The sequence below is a fragment of the Lontra canadensis genome, unplaced genomic scaffold (assembly GCF_010015895.1).
Source record: "Lontra canadensis isolate GAN:19392208 unplaced genomic scaffold, GSC_riverotter_1.0 scaffold38, whole genome shotgun sequence".
NCBI lineage: Eukaryota > Metazoa > Chordata > Mammalia > Carnivora > Mustelidae > Lontra > Lontra canadensis.
Genome location: NW_022631032.1, coordinates 17,226,791 through 17,244,935, shown reverse-complemented (window position 1 = coordinate 17,244,935; position 18,145 = coordinate 17,226,791). Strand labels below are relative to the sequence as shown.

The 18,145-nt window shown below is 39.1% G+C and overlaps 1 protein-coding gene across 1 annotated transcript in view; it reads left to right on the top strand.

The window, feature by feature from the left end:
- Positions 1-275: 275 nt before the first annotated feature.
- COL6A5 (collagen type VI alpha 5 chain) overlaps positions 276-18,145 on the top strand; it is a 116,876-nt gene continuing 99,006 nt past the window's right edge. Inside the window, exons 1-3 of the mRNA XM_032869722.1 lie at positions 276-281; positions 12,849-12,944; positions 14,382-14,975. Of these exons, the coding sequence (XP_032725613.1) occupies positions 12,878-12,944; positions 14,382-14,975 (661 nt within the window). The 5' untranslated portion in view covers positions 276-281; positions 12,849-12,877. The remainder of the gene's footprint in view (positions 282-12,848; positions 12,945-14,381; positions 14,976-18,145) is intronic.

Genomic DNA, 18,145 nt, shown 5'->3' with positions numbered 1-18,145 from the left:
TCCTCATTTGCAGTGATTGTGTCTGGTGACCTTTCTGAGTGGCCACAGAGCAAAAGGCAAGAGGGTTGTTCACACATTGAGTTGTTGTGCTAAATCTCTGAAGTTTATATCAAGTTGTCCAACTTTAGCTTGTATGGCTTTAGGAAAAGGGCAGCTTTTAGTTTCGTAGTGGTTCCAAGTCAAATTAGTGGGAGAAAATTGAAAATGTCAGATTGGAGAGTTTTAGACACGTATTAGAGGAAGAGCTAGAACAACTTAACTCTTCAAGTAGGGAAAATTCAGTTTTCTTAGGAAGTTCAAGGACTTGATAAAGACAAAACATAGAATCTTTGTTTTTTATGCAGAATACATGATAGTAAAGAAAAATCTTTTTTTACAGACCAGAATCTAAGAAAACTGTGTCCTTTTAACAGAAAGAAAACCAGATCTAATTTTGTACCAGTATACTTTTGATATTACATTTTTCCCTTTTTTTTCCTTTTTAACTTAACTAAATCCATTATAATCTTAGCTAGACCACACATAAAATTCCTTTCTCAAGGTGCCTGGGTGCCTCAGTTTGTTAAGCATCTGCCTTTGATTCAGATCATGATCTCAGAGTCCTGGGATTGAGTCCCACATTGGGAATCCTTGCTCAGAGGGGAGTCTGCTTCTCCCTCTGACGCTCCTGCACCCGTGCTCGCTCTCTCACTCAAATATATAAAACTTTTTAAAAGAATTCCTTTCTCAAAAATGATTTTCTACAAACCTACCACAGCTTTCTATATCTATATAGGTTTTGTTATTTTTCCTTCTTATTCTGCAACAATCATTTTACTTTAGGATAAAAAAACCTTTTATTCCCCTTACCAAACATGCATCTCCATTCTTCATACCTTCTTTTATTGAAAACACACTTTCTACTTTTCATGTATAGTCATTTTTTAATCCTTATTTTGTCTACTAGTTATACAAAAACAAAACCAGCAAAAAACCAAAACAAACAAAAACTTCCCCAAACTTCTCTTCTTTTGCTCTTAATTTCAACCTTATTTGTTCAAATATTATTTTCTCAATTTCAAAACTTACAAAGCTTATCTGGACAAGAATGCAAGGTAATTGTTACAGAGTAATTACAGATTTACTCTTATAGGAAAATATAATTGCCTAAATACTACGTTAAATGAATATAAACTCCTATGTAGTATAGTTTAAATAAACTATATCCCTTTTGGGTTTTACAATATGAGATTCATTCAGGTCTATAGGCTCATCCTGACACTACTCTTTTAGATTGGGAATGACAGAACAGGTAAGGGCAACAGGATCTCCATGTTATTATTCAAGAAGCTTGCTCTATGTTAAGTAGGCAGAATAGAGATTTGGAAAATGAGTCAACAACTTCCAAACTGACGGCAGCACTATAAATATCTGGGAAGCCACCAGCAGAAGTCCCAGCCTTGTAAGAAGTTCTAAGCAATGCGGAAAGTTCTTTTAAACAAAGATTGCTATCTGGCTACCAAAAGAGAAGGTAATCAAGTTTGAACCTCTCACAGAGTGATCACAGCCTGACCTGGGGAGGGGGTCACCACTATGTGTGTACAGGACAGAAATGGTGATTGTTCTTGTATTGATCTTTTTGGCTGGTTGCACAGAACTTTTTGTCACTCAGTTTATTGTTTTATAAGAGCAGTGGCTTTAAAACATGTTGGATCATTTCACGGCAAGAAATATAGTGTATGTAAGCACATATATATATGTATGCACAGACTTACATATATAAAACCATATAAATAACTGAAATAAAAGTTTAATAAGCTGGCACATATTTTCTATTTTCGGTATATGCCATGTATATAACACAATTTTGCACTCTATGAAGTTATTCTCTCTTATTTATATGTAGAATTTAAATCTATAATAAATCAATCTATAAATTATAGATAAAATGAAGATATATATTAGCTATTTATCTATATGGATAAACATAGATAATATGTATGTCTTCTATTTAAATAAATATTAATCACCATTCACCAATGGTCTGAGACCACAGCTGGAAAAAATGAGAAGTTACAGTAACGTCTTCTGCTGTAAGAGAAAGCACTCATGGGTGTCGCCATGCTTCTCACCTTCCAAAGGCATGCTTGCTGCATTGTCCACATTCTGTTAGCACCAGCGCACACAGTATACAGAATTCATTTACACCTATTACTCTAAACATTATGACAGCTTCTCTTTGGTTCATTTTGTATTCTCAGCTCTTCTTTCAACTTTTTCAATGATTTGACAGTTCAAGTTGTTCTCCAGTGAAAACTAGAGAACACACAATATGAACTACCATAGATTAGCATTCTATAGAGTAGCCAGTTTATAAGAATATTTCAAAATTGTTAGAATAATATTCTTTCTCCTAATAATTTTTTTTTCATTGTGACATAAAACACGTTTATTAATAGACTCAAATGTGGTTTTTTTGGGAGGAGAGTCTCGGATAAAAATTAAAAAGCTGAAAGTAGATAAACTTATGTTTAGTATTCAGTGTTTGTCTTATTTGGAAATGATTTAGATATTCAGTGAATATCCATTATTCAGTTTAACTTAGTACAAACTTTGATCTTATTTATATTCACTTAAATTACTTGGCTTTAACGTTATGCTTGGATTAGATCTCAAAGTAATTACCATCATCTTAAATTTTTTTCTTATTGACAAATTTTGAAGAAATGCCTGCTTTTATTAAGTCAACAAATTGAAATTAGCTTTTATTTATCAAAGATTATCCCAGATCATATGAACTTGGAAAAACTTTAGGTTAGTTTCTGTGTTTCTGAGGGTACACTTGATTTATATAAATGCTTAATTTTCTTTGAGCCAATTAAATCGAGCTCTTTACAAATTAATTTTGGCAATATCATATGGAGATAGAAAAATATCCCATATCCACAATATACACACATAGACATATGTAACATGCAGATAGACACAGAAATCTTATAACTTTTGTTTTAAAACTTTTAGCCATGTCTCAGGTACAAAAGTGAAAAAAAATAGTTGAATTCAAATTGTGTTTCCGACAGATGGACCAAGTTGAGTAAGGTTACCTGCTCAGATAGCCAAAATTTTTTACTATAGATTTTTTTATTTGTATGCTGCAGGGATCCTTTCAGAACTATATTTGAAGTCGTTTTGTCTTTTGGAAGCTTCTGCATACCAATCAAAGAATGAATTCCATTGTCTCTGAGAGGTTTGGGATCCTTTCTTTTAAGGGTGCCACTTAAGGTGAACCTATCTAAAACAAAAATTCTGCAGAATGGCCATTGTGATTCTGCATATTAAAAACTTCACCCATTTTGCCAGAAAGGCACAAGATAATGGTCCAAGGGCCAGGCAGAATCTATCTTGCCTTTGGATATCCTGAAACACCCTAACTATGAGGGTCTATGTTTTCTAATAGCTGTTCTAAAACATGTGGAATCACATGTTTTCCCTGAAATTTGGACAGGATGGGTGACTTACACACCAGCAAACAAAAGCAGAAACTGGAAAGCAAAGCAGAAACAGAAGACAAGTGTGCACAATACAGTTGGAGAGCTTAGAATGCAGAGAGCAGAACTCAGATCCAAGAAAGACTTCCCTCAAGCCCCAGGGTCAGGGAGAAAGCTGTGAGCTCAGTGGGCCCTGTGGGTACCAGCCCTTGGTTGCTCACTGGCACTGGAGGTGCTGGAGGTCTTCCATGCATCCCACTTCTAACACCATGAAATGTCAAAAGTTCAGAAGAGCCAACATAAAACCAATGAATCACTGAAGTGGTAATTAGCAAAATTCTATGCCACAAAGAGACAATTTGCAAAAAGACAATTTGCAAAACAGGAGCACTCAAGCCAGAACAAAGAATGAGTCTCAGGGGTGTATTGTTTAAAGGCAACTTATATAGCAAGAAAGCATGACTGTTTATTCTTCACAGTGATTGATTACAATATTACAATTTTCAGTGGTTGCCTCATATCAATTTTAAGAAACAGTTCAAGTTTGCTTATGATTTCTAGAGGCATAAGCAAGAAATGATCCAGGTTGAGTTAGTCTCCTAAAGTAAGCTAAATTAAGCTTTGCCTGATTACTGATTTACTTTGCTCAGGAAACTTCAAGGCTAGGCTCTATCTGTCCTTGATTTTAACAAAGCCCAGATGGTGGCCCCACCTAAACACAGACTCCAGCCAGTGGCACCATCCCGTCACAGAGCACAGACTAAGATTCCACCAGACCAAGAGCAATTGCAGAGTCTGTCCCATAGCATCGCTCAGTCACAGAGTCCAAATGTGGACCACTTCCTGCCAGGGAGCACAGCCTGGGAGCTTGCTGGACCAGAAATGATTACAGAGCCCTGCTAGGGGCTCTACAAAAATGGAAACACAACATTCTCAAACTTCTGGGATGTAGCAAAAGCATTTCTAAGGGGGAAAGTTTACCACTATCACTGCATACATTAAGAGAAAAAGAAAGATCTCAATTAAGTAACCTAAGTTTACATCTCAGGAACTAGAAAAAGAAGAAAAACCTAACCCAAAGTTAGCAGAAGGAAGAAAATAATAAAGATTAGAACAGAAATAAATGGAATAGAGAATAGAGAAACAGTAGAAAAGATTGACAAAAATAGTAGTGGATTCTTTGAAGAGAGAAACAAAATTGACAAAACATTAGGTAGAGTTACCAAGAAGAAAAGAGAGAGGACTCCAATAATGCAATTATAAGTGAAATTATAAGTGAAAGAAGAGATATTACAACTAATACCACAGAAACATAGAGGACCACAAGAGACTACTATGAATAACTGTGCCAACAATTGGATAACCTAGAAGAGATGGATAAATTCCTTGAAACAAAACCTACCAAGACTTAATCGGGGAGGGGCGCCTGGGTGGCTCAGTCATTAAGCGTCTGCCTTCTGCTCAAGTCATGATCCCAGGATCCTGGGATCTAGCACCCCATCAGGTTCCCTGCTCAGTGGAGAATCTGCTTCTCCCTGTCTCTTCCACTTTCTCTGCTTGTGTTCCCTCTCTCACTGTCTCTCTCTGTCAAATAGATTAATAAAATCTTAAAAAAAAAGACTTTATCAGGAAGAAATAGAAAATACAGAGAATGGACCAATGGGTAAGGATACAGAATCAATAATCAAAAACCTTTCAACACAGAAAAGTGAAGGACCAGATGGTTTCACTGGTGAATTGTACAAGATACTTAGAGAAGAATTCTCAGACTTTCCTGAGAAATTGAAGAGTAAGGAACACTCCCTAACTCATTTTACAAGGCTGTCATTAACTTAAGACATTAACATGATATATATACACTATAAGAAAACTACGGGCCACTATATCTGATGAATATGTATATGCAAAATTCTTTCTCTTTTAAAAGTTTATTTAAATTTAAGTTACTTAACATACAGTGTAATTAGTTTCTGATGGACAATTTAGTGATTCAACACTTACATATACAATACCCAGTGCTCTTCACAACAGATGCAAAATTCTTAACAATATACTAGCAAACTGAATTCAACAACACATTAAAAGGATCATATGCCATAATCAAGTGGGATTCATCCCTGGGATGCTAGGATGATTGAACATGTACAAATCAATAAATGTGATACCTCACATTAGTAGAATGAGAGATGAAAGTCTTATGATTATTTTGATAGGTACAGAAAAGGCACTTCACAAAATTCTACATCCTTTACAGATTAAAACAAACCTCTCAACAAATCGAGTAGAATGAATATACCTCAACATAATCAAGGCCATATATGACAAGTATGCCATATACTCAATGGTGAAAGGTTGAAGGTTTTTCCTCTAAGATCAGGAGCAAGACAAGGGGGCCCACTATTACTATACTATTCAACACTGTTGGAGTAGGCAATCAAGAGGACATGACTGCTAGTTGACTCTCAAATTAGACCCAGGCAATCAGAAGCCTCTCACCTCTACCCTGTCCTTGGTATATATGCTATGTCTACCATTCCCCATATTAGGAATTGTCCAAGGACATCACCTCAAGAGACTAAGGTGTGGTTGAGACCATCTAGACAATATATGTGACTGAACCCAATAAAGGCCTCTGCATAAACTTTTGAGATTCTGATGGGTGGAGATTTATTTATCTTGCAGCCACCCAAGAAAAGCCTCATGAGTCATTTCCCTTGTTTATTAAACCTGCCATCCATCAGTCAGGAGTGGTCTGCTTCTTTCTTTACTTTGTCTGTCCTTGCAGTCTGGGTATAGGGGCTGGTTTGTGAAGCAACGGATATAGTATTAGAAGTCCTACTGCAGGCAATCAGACTAGAAAAGAAACATAGTCATCCAATTTAGAAAAGAAGTTAAATTGACTTTGTTTGCATATGATACGATCTTATATATGGAAAATCCTAAAGACCACCAAAAAACTCTTAGAACTAATGAAAAAACTCAGCAGGATATAAAGTAAACATACAAAAATCAGTTGCATTTATATACACTAACAATAAACTCTCAGGAAAAGAAAAGAAAAAAAATCCCATTTAAATAGCATCAAAAACTATAAAATACTTAGACATTGATGAGAGAAACTGAGGAAGACATAAATAAATGGAAAGATATCTGTGTTTATGGATTGGCAGCATTAATATTATTAAAATATCCATACTACCCAAAGCCACCTACAACAGAAGACCCCAAATAATCAAAGCAATCCTGAGAAAGTAGAACAAATCTGAGGTATTACATTTCCTGATTTCAAACCATACGAGAAAGATATAGTAATCAAAACAGGCTGGTACTAACATAAAAACAGATACATAGATCAGTGGAACAAAATAGAGACTTTGGGGAAAAACTCATTCATATATGGTCAATTAATTTACAACAAAGGAACCAAGAATATTCGATGGTAAAAAAGTCTTCCCAACAAATGGTATTGAGAAAATAGAACAGCCATGTACAAAGGCATGAAACTGGACCCCTATCTTACCCCACTGACAAAAATTAACTCCAAATGGATTAAAGACCTAAAAATATAAGGCCCCAAATCATAAAACTTCTAGAAGAGAGCAAAGGGGAAAAACTCCTTAACATGGCTTTTGGCAACAGTTTTTTGTGTCTTACACCAAAAGCTCAGGCAGTGAAAGCAAAAACAAGCAGGGGTACATCAAACTGCAAAGCTTTTCTTCACAGCAAATGAAATGATCAACAAAAAGAAAAGGCAAAATTTTCATGGGAGAAATTATTTGCAAATCTATCTGATACAGAATTAATATCTCAAATATACAAGGTACTGAAACATGATAACATCCCCCAACAAAACAAACTTGCAAATAATCCAGTTTAAAAATGGACAAAGGATCTGAATAGACTTTCTTCGGAAGGAGGTATACAAATGGCCAACAGGTCCATGAATAGGTGCTCAACATCACTGATCATCAGGGAAATGCAAATCAAAACTACACCCCACATTTATTAGAATGGCTATTACACAAAAGACAAATGATAACAAATGTTGGTGAGAATGTGGAGAAAAAAGAACTGTAATACACCGTTGTTGGGGGGTGCCTGGGTGGCTCAGTGGGTTAAAGCCTCTGCCTTCGGCTCAGGTCCTGATCCCAGGGTCCTGGGATCAAGCCCCTCATCGGGCTCTCTGCTCAGCGGGGAGCCTGCTTCCCTTCCTCTCTCTCTGCCTGCCTCTCTGCCTACTTGTGATCTCTGTCTGTCAAATTAATAAATAAAATCTTTAAAAAAATACACCATTGTTGGGAATGTAAATTGATGCAGCCACCATGGAAGACAGTATGGAGGTTCCTCAAAAAATTAAAAATAGAATTACCATATGATTCAGCAATTCCACTCTAGGTACATATCCAAAGGAAATAAAATCACTATTTTGAAGAGGAATCTGTATTGTTGTTTATTGCACCATTGTTTACAGTATCCAAGACATGGAAACAACCTGTCATTGACAGATAAACGGATAAAGAAATGTGATACACACACTTGCGCACATACACACACAGCCATAAAAAAAGGAAATCCTGATATTTACAACAACATGGGTGAATCCTGAGGGCATTATGATCAATGAAATAAATCAGATGGAGAATGTTGAACAATCTCACTTATGTGTCAAATCTAAGATAACCAAATTCATAGAAGCAGAGTAGAGTACTAGTTTTCAGAGGGGTGGGGGAAGGAATGTGCGAAGATAGTCTAAGGATACATACTTCCAGTTATAAGATGAATAAATTTGGGGGATGATTACATCTATGGTTACAGTAACTATAGTACAGTATGGTTACTATAGTTAACAATACTGTATTGTATACTTTAGAGTTGCCAAGAATATAGATCTTAACAGTTCTCAGCACACACACACACATATATACATACACAATGGTAATTATGTGAGGTGATGTATTTGTTAACTAACCTTATTGTGGTGATAATTTCATCATATACACGCACATCAAATAACCAGCAGTATACCTTAATGTAATTTTTCAATTATATCTCAAGTTGGAAAAAAATACAATGATTTGAAAATTATGAAACATGCTTGTTGTGGGGATGAGTATTGGAATATTATTTGATATAGCCCATTGGTTAGTAGTTTGGCAATACTCATAAAATCTTAAACATACCTTTGACCTAGTGATTCCACCTCTACACAATTAAGTTATAGATATATGTACATATTCATGAAATAGTGTATATGCAAAGTTACAATATTTATTTATAGTGTTTATTAAGTGCCTACTATGTGCCAGGAGCTGGTGATATAATGATGAACAAGACAGATAGAAATCCCCATTCTCTTAGAGCTTGATTCCCAGCTCTAGGGAGAGAAAAACAATAAAAATAAATTAATAAGGATGAGCCTGGTGGTGGGTATTAAGGAGGGTACATATTGCATGGAGCACTGGGTGTGGTGCATAAACAATGAATTTTGGAACACACAGAAAAAATTAAATTAAATTAAAAACAAATGAATAAATAAGACATGCCTGCCTACCTCGCTTGTTGCTGATCCACCATTTTGGTGCCAAGACCTGCAGAGTGGGGACCTGAGCTGAAGAGGGAACTAGAGTGGAGCCAAGCCAAGGGTTGCAGGCTGGAGTGGAGCTGCCCATGGATGGCTACCCATGATATCTTCTTTGAGGTTCTAGCACCCACAGGTGAATAGGGCAACTAAGTTAAGCCTGAGCTGGGTAGAGTCCAGTCTCACTTTCCAAATACACATCCAACCAGAGGAAGGATATATAACAGCTCTGAATATTTATTGACTCCTAAATCAGCATGGCTTTTTAGAGAGGCCTTCCTTTTATTCCTGACTTCTAATAATTTCCTCTTCTTTTTTTTTAAGATTTTATTTATTTATTTGACAGGCAGAGATCACCAGTAGGCAGAGAGGCAGGCAGAGAGAGAGGAGGAAGCAGGCTCCCTGTGGCGCAGAGAGCCTGACGTGGGGCTCGATCCCAGGACCCTGAGATCATGACCTGAGCTGAAGGCAGAGGCTTTAACCCTCTGAGCCACCCAGGTGCCCCTAATAATTTCCTCTTCTTGAAAAACATTACAGAAATATGAAGCAAGGAGTTAAAACAAATTCTTTCCTCTATAGACAATCTATATTAATTGATTGAGAGACTTAACATCATTAAAATAGCAATACTTGGGGCACTGGGGGGCTCAGTCATTTAAGAATCCAACTTCATTTTGGCTCAGGTTATGATCTCAGGGTTGTGAGATTGAGCCCCGCATCGGGTTCTGCTCTCAGCAGGGTGTCTGATGGATATTCTCTCTCTCCCTCTCCCTCTGCCCTGTAACCCCCTGCTCATGGTCTCTTGTGCTCTCTTTCTCTCTTTCTAAAATTAATAAATCTTTAAAAAATTAGTAATACTTCACAAATTTATCTATATGTTAAAGGCAATCTCAATAAAAAGTCCATTTGTGCATAAATTGACAAGGTGATCCCAAAAGTCATTTAGAAATCTATGGGGCCCAGAACAGCCAAAACAACCTTGAAAAAGAAGAAAGTTACAGGACTCACATTTCCTGACTTCAAAACTTCCTACAAAGATAGAATAGTCAAGACTGTGTGGTACTGGCATAAGAATAGACATATAGATATAAATGAAATAGAATTGGGAGTCCAAAAATAAATTCATATACTTATGGTAAATTTGTTTTTGATATGCATACCAAGACAACTCAATGGTAAAAGAAAAGTCCTTTAACAAACGATGCTAGTACAACTGAATATCTACATAAAGAAGAGTAGAATTCAATCCCTACCTCATACCACCTACAAAAAAAATTCAAAATGGACTAAAGACTGAAACGTAAAAGCTAAAACTATAAAACTCTTAAAAGAAAACGTCAGAGTAAATCTTCATGAGGTAATGGTGGTTTAGCTATGACACCAAAAGCCCTAGTACCAAAAGAAAAAATAGATAAGTTGGAGTTAATCAAATTTAAAGTTAGTTGTGTCTTAAAGACAGCCTTAAGAAAGAGGTTACAACTCACAGAGTAGGAGGAGCATACTTGCAAATTATATACCTGATAATCATCTAACATCCAGTATATATAATGAGTTCTTATTACACACTAAAAAAAGATAAATAACCCAGTTAAAAATGGGTCAAGTGTTTCAACAGGTATTTCTCTAAGGAAGGTATACAAATGACCAATAAGTAAATGAAGATGTTCAATGTCATTCATTATTAGGGGAATGCAAATCAAACATAGTAAGATACCCATTTATACCCACTAGAGTAAAAGAAGACAGAAAATAATAATTGTTGGTGAGAATGTAAAGAAGTTGGAACTTTTATTCATTGCTGGTGGGAATGCAAAATGGTGCAACCACTTAGGAAAACAATTTGGCAGTTTCTCAAAATGTTAAACATAAAATTACCATATGACCAAAAATTCCACTCCTAGGAATCTGCTCAAAGTATTTCTTTAAGAAATGAAAACATGTATCCACACAAAAATTTATACACAAATGTTCATAGCAGCAATATTCATAATAGTAGAAATAACTCAAGTGTCCATCAACAGAATAGATTTTTTAAAAAGATTTTTATTTATTTATTTGACACAGAGAGAGATCACAAGTAGGCAGAGAGACAGACAGAGAGAGGGGGAAGCAGGCTCCCTGCTGAGCAGACAGCCCGATGCGGGGCTTGATCCCAGGACCCTGAGATCATGACCTGAGCTGAAGGCAGAGGCTTAACCCACTGAGCCACCCAGGCACCCCCAGAATAGATTTTTTAAAATGTATATCCATACAACGGAATTTTAGCCATAAAAAAGAATGAAGCACTAGTATATATCACAACATAGAAAAATCTTGAAATCATGATGTTAATGAATAATTCCAAACACAAAAGTCCATATGTTATATGATTCCATTTATAGTAATGACCAGAAGAGGTAAATCAATAGAGAAGAAAGTAGATCAGTGTTCACCAGGGTCAGTGGGAAGAGGAGGTTGGGGATTAACAACTAATTGGTATGGGGTTTCTTTTGGCAGGGGGGTCATGAAAGTGTTCCAGAATTAGTGATAATGGATACAATTCTGTGACATACTAAAAAATGTTGAACACTTTAAAGGGGGTAAATCTTATAGTATGCAAATTATATCTCAATGCTAAAATTAATGAATAAGTAAAATATGTGGTATGTTAGAATATGACGAATATAGATTTAAAAGACATTGTTGCCATGATTCAGCCACTAACTACTAGGGAGCCTTGTTAGTGGCCAGCCTTAGCAAAATAAGGGTTTAGTCTAAATGATCTATTGGGTTCCTTCCAAATCTAGATTCCAACGATTCTCTCAACCTTCCTTAATAATCAACAATTTCAAAAGAAGTGCTGGAAAAGTCAATTCTAGAAAAAAACCAAGCCCTTATACTTTTGGTATCTCACTTAAGGCAGCTTTATTTTTGCATATTGGTCATTTGATCTCTTTTCCTCTTTATAAAGAACAACTCTGAATGGATGGAATTCTAAAGACTGTAATGTCCCCTGAAGATTTCTGATTGATTGTGAGCTGCATGGAGAGAAATGCTGAGCTTAAGTAATTTGTAAAACTGAGTATCTCTGTAAATGTGAGAACAGATTTCACAAGCATTTCATGAAGAAAGAGACATGGGTAGCTTTGGCTTTTTTGAGCCAAGGTGCGAACATACACAACAGTCATTACTGACATAAAAATAGAAGGTTAAGAGAGTGCCAGGTGGCTCAATCAGTGAAGCCTGACTCCAGTTTCAACCCAGGTCATGATCTCATTGGTCCTGGGGAGCCCCACATTGGGCTTCATGCTCAGCAGGGAGTCTGCTTGAAGATTCTCTCCCTCTGCAACCCCCTCACTCTCACTCTTTCTAAAACAAATAGATAAATTTTTAAAAAAGAGTGTGATTTGTGAGGACACAGACTTCGTATGAGGCATTTTTATGGTGGTGAAGAGCTTGGGCTCTGCAGTCACCTTGTCTGGGTTGGGATCCTGGGTCTACCACTTCCCAAGCCACTCTGAGCTGTTTCCTCAGATGTCACATAGCCACAGTATTTGTCCCTTGCTGTAGGACAGTTGTGAAGATTAAATTAGACGATACTCATAAAGCACTGAGAAAAGTGTCTAAGCCATGGCGAGGACTCAGCAAATGTCAGCATTCTCTGTTTGCAGTAAATACTCCAAATGCTTAATGAGTTTTTTAAACACACCTGGCATTACTTGACAGACACTCGTGTTGTGAATTGCATTCTAACCCAGATTCTCCAGTTGTTATGTCTTGTTATACAATGAGATTTTTTCATATTGTAAATAACTTTTTTACAGAATGCAAGCAAGAAGCCTTCATTAACAAAATGAAGATCCTGCTAATCACATTGATCTTAATCCTTTGGACTGAAACATTGGCAGATCATAGTCCAGGTACTGGTATATTTTATGTTTATTATCATTTAAGAACATAAACATTTTTATGGCTTAACTGACTCTCATTTTAATACACAGAAACAAATGATTTATTTATTTACCAAAAAATCAAAGCAGACAGCATTGAATTATAGTTGGAGGCACACTGTCAAGTGAACAATCTCTCAAAGATGACAGAGAGCCAAGGGCAAAAGCATGAATTATGCTACACTTGGCTAGAAGAACTTTAATTATTCATTGATTTGCTTAGGCCCCAATGTTCTGTATCTCTGTGAATAAAGTCAATCCATTTGTTTTGGAGGTCAGTCTGCATCCTAGGATTCCCTGACAAACTTCTGAGTTACTTGGAAAGAGGGAGCAATCATTAGGCATTTACAGGACATCCCTGATTTCCAGCGTGGAGTTGGCTGACTACGACAGTAGATCCTGGTGATGTCTCCCTTGGGCCCAGACTCTCTTTATCAGGCTGGTACCCCTCTTACCACCCTTGCCCTGGGCCCAGCTGCTGTGAATATTGCCTGTAACAGCTCACAGACAAGGCCCCCTTTCTCAGGAGAACCGCTCTCAGCTCTCTGAGAGTCAGCTAATGCAGGAGATTGTGCCCATAGCCTTCCACTCCTTCCCTGCAGTTCCTGGGGATGGTCTGCAGCCAGTGACTAACAGAGAGGAGAATAACAAACCAGCCCTCTTGCCTCAGAGAGCGACATGCTCTGGAATCCTCTCAGATCAGGCAAATACGGTGCTTTGCTCCTCTCCTACTTCCCTTATCCTGCTTCCGCTCAGTGAAGCCCCTGTCCCCCAAGTCCCCTTCTCAGATCTGCTTCTAAACTCTTCAACCCAAGACACCTGATTATCTGATATGGTTTCTAAAAGTTACTCTTTTATTTTCTTTTTTTTTTTTTAAAGATTTTATTTATTTATTTGACAGAGAGAGATCACAAGTAGGCAGAGAGGCAGGCAGAGAGAGAGAGAGAGAGGGAAGCAGGCTCCCTGCTGAGCAGAGAGCCCAATGCGGGACTCGATTCCAGGACCCCGAGATCATGACCTGAGCCGAAGGCAGTGGCTTAACCCACTGAGCCACCCAGGCACCCCTAAAAGTTACTCTTAATCCACAGACTACTTGGGGGTTTTCTTGTTTATTCTTTAGTATATTATTGAAGTTTGGGGTTCCCCAGCCAAAACAAGAAAAAAAAATGTCTCTGGGATAGAGTTGAGAAAGAAAAACATTATTCCTTCACCTTACAAAAGTCTTCCTGTTTAATATTTTCACAAAAACCAGTCTCGTTTCTTCTGTGACCTCCAGAAGACACTTCCCTTGGGATTCTGAGTTAGTCTTAACCTAGGACACAGTCTCAAATGAGTATTGTGGTCTCAAATGTAAAGGCTGAACAATTCATCACCTTGTTTAGGTTTGTTGTCATTTTATTCTGATAGAACCCGGCCCTGAGTATGCAGACGTGGTGTTTCTGGTGGACAGCTCGGATCACCTGGGAACTAAGTCCTTCCCCTTTGTGAAAACGTTCATGAACAAGATCATCAGCAGTCTGCCCATAGAGGCCCACAAGTACCGCGTGGCCCTGGCCCAGTACAGTGACCAGTTACACAACGAGTTCCAGCTGAGCACCTTCAGGAGCAGGAACCCCATGCTGAACCACCTCAAGAAGAACTTCGGCTTCATGGGCGGCTCCCTGCGCATCGGCCACGCGCTCCGGGAGGCACACAGGACCTACTTCTCTGCGCAGGCCGGCGGGAGGGACAAGAAGCAGTTTCCCCCGATTCTGGTGGTGCTGGCTTCCGCGGAGTCCGAGGATGACGTGGAAGAGGCCTCCAAAGCCCTGCGGGAAGACGGGGTGAGAATCGTGTCCGTGGGGCTGCAGGGTGCTTCCGAGGAGCAGCTGAAGGCCATGGCCACGGCTCAGTTTCATTTCAACCTCCGGTCGGTCAGGGACCTTGGCGCATTTTCCCAAAACATGATGCAGATCATCAAGGAAGCCACCCAGTACAGGGATGGAGCAGACGATATTCAAGGTAAAGAAGGCCTGGGTCCCACGCAGGGACCTCTGTGCATTCCGCCCTCATCTCCTGCGGCTCCCGTTCTGGTTTCCGTGACTGGCCACCCTGAAGTCCTGGATATTTCTACACATCCCTGTCAACTCCACCTGCCGTGTCTGCTTGTGCCTTTTCTCTGAAGGGCATTCCCTTGCACTCCTTTTTCTTCTTACATCTTGGATGACTCCTGACATCATTTAAATCTCAGCCCTATAGTCCTATCCTGTTGGAAGGCTTTCCTTTCACATTTCTTTTTTGTGTGTCACAGTTTCCTGTGCATGCTTGAGGACAGAAGCACCTCCCAGAGTGAAGGATGGCTCATTTCTGTGTCTGTCCCCTCCACCAATGAACTGGTGGCACGTTGAGGGCAGAAGTGGGCACGTAGGTCTATCTCTGTATTCTTCAGGTCTACACAGTGCCTGACAATGAACTAGTGTTCTCTTTCTTAGTGAGCAAATAAATGGAAGTCCTACAGATAAAGAAAGAAGTTCCAGGTCTGTTCTCTGGCCCTCACAGGTCTGGCTTGGTGTGAGGCCCTTGGTGAATGCCCGGTAAATGCCTGTCAGCTAATACAGGGAGACACTTCAGGAGAAGGGTAACTTTCAAATGAGAGCGGGCAGGGAAGAGTATACCTATGGGTGTATAACAGCCACACAGCAGGCTGCCATCTGGAGCCCTCCACCTGCTGTGTTGGCTTAGCCCCTCCTGCCCTGTTTCTTCCTCCTTACAGGTAAAATCTCTCTAATGAGTGTCAGGACTTACTAGCGCCAAGACTGACTCATTCCCCCTCTCAGTTATGCAGTCATTTTGTGCTTATATTTTCCACATCTAAGATATACCGCCCCCGCACATTTTAACATTTTTGATATTAGGATGCGTCTTGGCAGTAGTGCTATTTTTTTTTTTAAGTTCTAGGAGCTGCTATTAAATAATATTATATACTTGACAGTTGAAGAAATACTTGAAATATTTGAGTTGAAGAAATACTGGAAATATTTCTGACAAGCTTATGGTATGACAGGGACCCATGCATAGCTCAGATTAAACTGACTCAGCACCCTTTCCTGTGTAATTTACCTCCTTAGCTATCGCATTCCCCCCAACATAAAATTTCCTCCAACTTCTTTCCTTAGAGCCCCCAAGAGTTTCTACTGTGGCAGCAAGACCCTCCCTCGCAGGCTCCATCATCCGTGTTGATACCTGTTGTGTACACAGCTACTTGAGAGCAATGCCTTACCTCAGTCACTGCAGCTGGTTTCCCTTGGGGGCTGCTGTTTCTCAGCTTTATCTCTAAGCAGCCACACATCAGAACCACCATGGATGCTACATCCATCTTCCCGTCAGCCCCTGGAAATCCCTGTATTTCATACAGAAATGCAAAAGACCTCCTCATCTGCTTTCATTCTTGATCCCTTAGGCCTAAAGGAAGAAAACTTATGACCTCATGACTTGCAGTGTCTCACATGAAAAATGCTTTATTTGTGTTTTAAGTGAGTGCTCCATGAAGACCTTAAAACAGAAGACTCTTGAGTACAGATGGTTTACTTGGCAGGTGATTGGAGACAGCATTAGGAAGGAATGGGTAAACTGAGATAGGAAGCCACCCATGCGGTGTTGATGGGCAGGCTTCAGAACAGGCCAGGGTACAGCCCCAGGAGAGCACTCAGTAAAGGTCCCAGACTCATGAAAGTCTCCCACCATTCTCTCCAGAGTAAGGTAGACAGAGTTCCTGGCAAAATGGATTTTGCTGCCTGCCTCTGCACTCAGTTGGTGATGATGGGCCATTCTGAGTAGGTACTGTCTAGTTCTAAGACTCAAGGAAGCCACCTGGTGTGGTACAAAGTGCTCTGAACACAAGGTCAGAAGACCCAGACACTGCCACTAGCTGGTTGTGTGAACTTGGGGAATTGATGTCATCTCTCTGAGCCTTGCATCAGCATCCCCATTTGTAAGTCATGGGAACTAAGATGACCTTGAAACTTCCTTTCTGCCTCATCATTACTGATTCCATGACTATAGCTATAGCCCAATTCTGTAGTAGGACCAGTTCAGACCTTAATAACAAATAGATTCCCTGAATAATAGCAAGTTTATTTCCCTTGTAACATTCTAGCACCGGTGGTCAAAGTGACCAGCTGTCTCTCCTCTAGTCAGATACTTGGGTTGGTGGTGGCTCTTCTGTCTTCAACGTGTGACTTCCAAGGTGCCCTGGGGATTGTTATACAGCTGGTGGGGGGGAAAAAAGATGAAATATCACTCACGGGAGGGTTTTATATGATAAGCTTGGAAGAGACACACATTATTTTTGCTCACATTTCATTATCGAGATCTTAGTCCCATGGCCACCTCTAACTGCAAGTGAGGTGGGGAAGTCAGGTCTAGCTCTATGCCCAAGAAAAAGAAATGGGTTTTAGTGAGTATTTACGAGGTTCTGCAACAGTTAGTGTTACTCCTGAGACACCAGGGAATCCCTTTCCTTCCATTCTCCTGATCTCTCACTCCCGTTACCTTGGAAAAATAGCAAGTTTTTATGATTTATGTTCTTCTTTCAGAGAGGAAACCCTTCTGTAACCATCCAATCTGGGGACCTGAGAGATCTTCCAGGTGGCGGCTTAGTCTGTGCTCTTCAGGACTGTAGGGTTTTACCACCTTCTTAGAAGGTTCTGTGTGTTGATTGTGCTTCTCTCCTAATTAACTTCACATCAATATGGTACAACAAGGTTTTGCTTGATGGGACACTATCCTCGCCTTTAGAGGTTAAGAGTAAGAACTTCAGACACTATAAGGTCTAGATTCAGACACTGGATTGGCTGTTAATGGCCTTAAATAAATTACTTAACCTCTGAGCTTTCGTTTCCTTACCTATAATGTGAGGATAATAGTGTCTACCTTGACATGTGTGAGATGGCTTGTATGGCATTTGGCACACAGTTTACTATTATTCATAGTAATAGCTATTTGCAAATAAATACTAACCCAATTAGGTCATGCTGGGAGTTTGTTTTAGCTAACTGTGTGGAGTACAGAGTGCATTGGTAGATTTATGAGAATTATCTTTAATTTGAGTTCTCATTAGGCACCACGTACTGGAGGGATAGCGATAAATAAGACATATATTCTGGTTTCTAGAGTTCACAATCCTAGTGGGT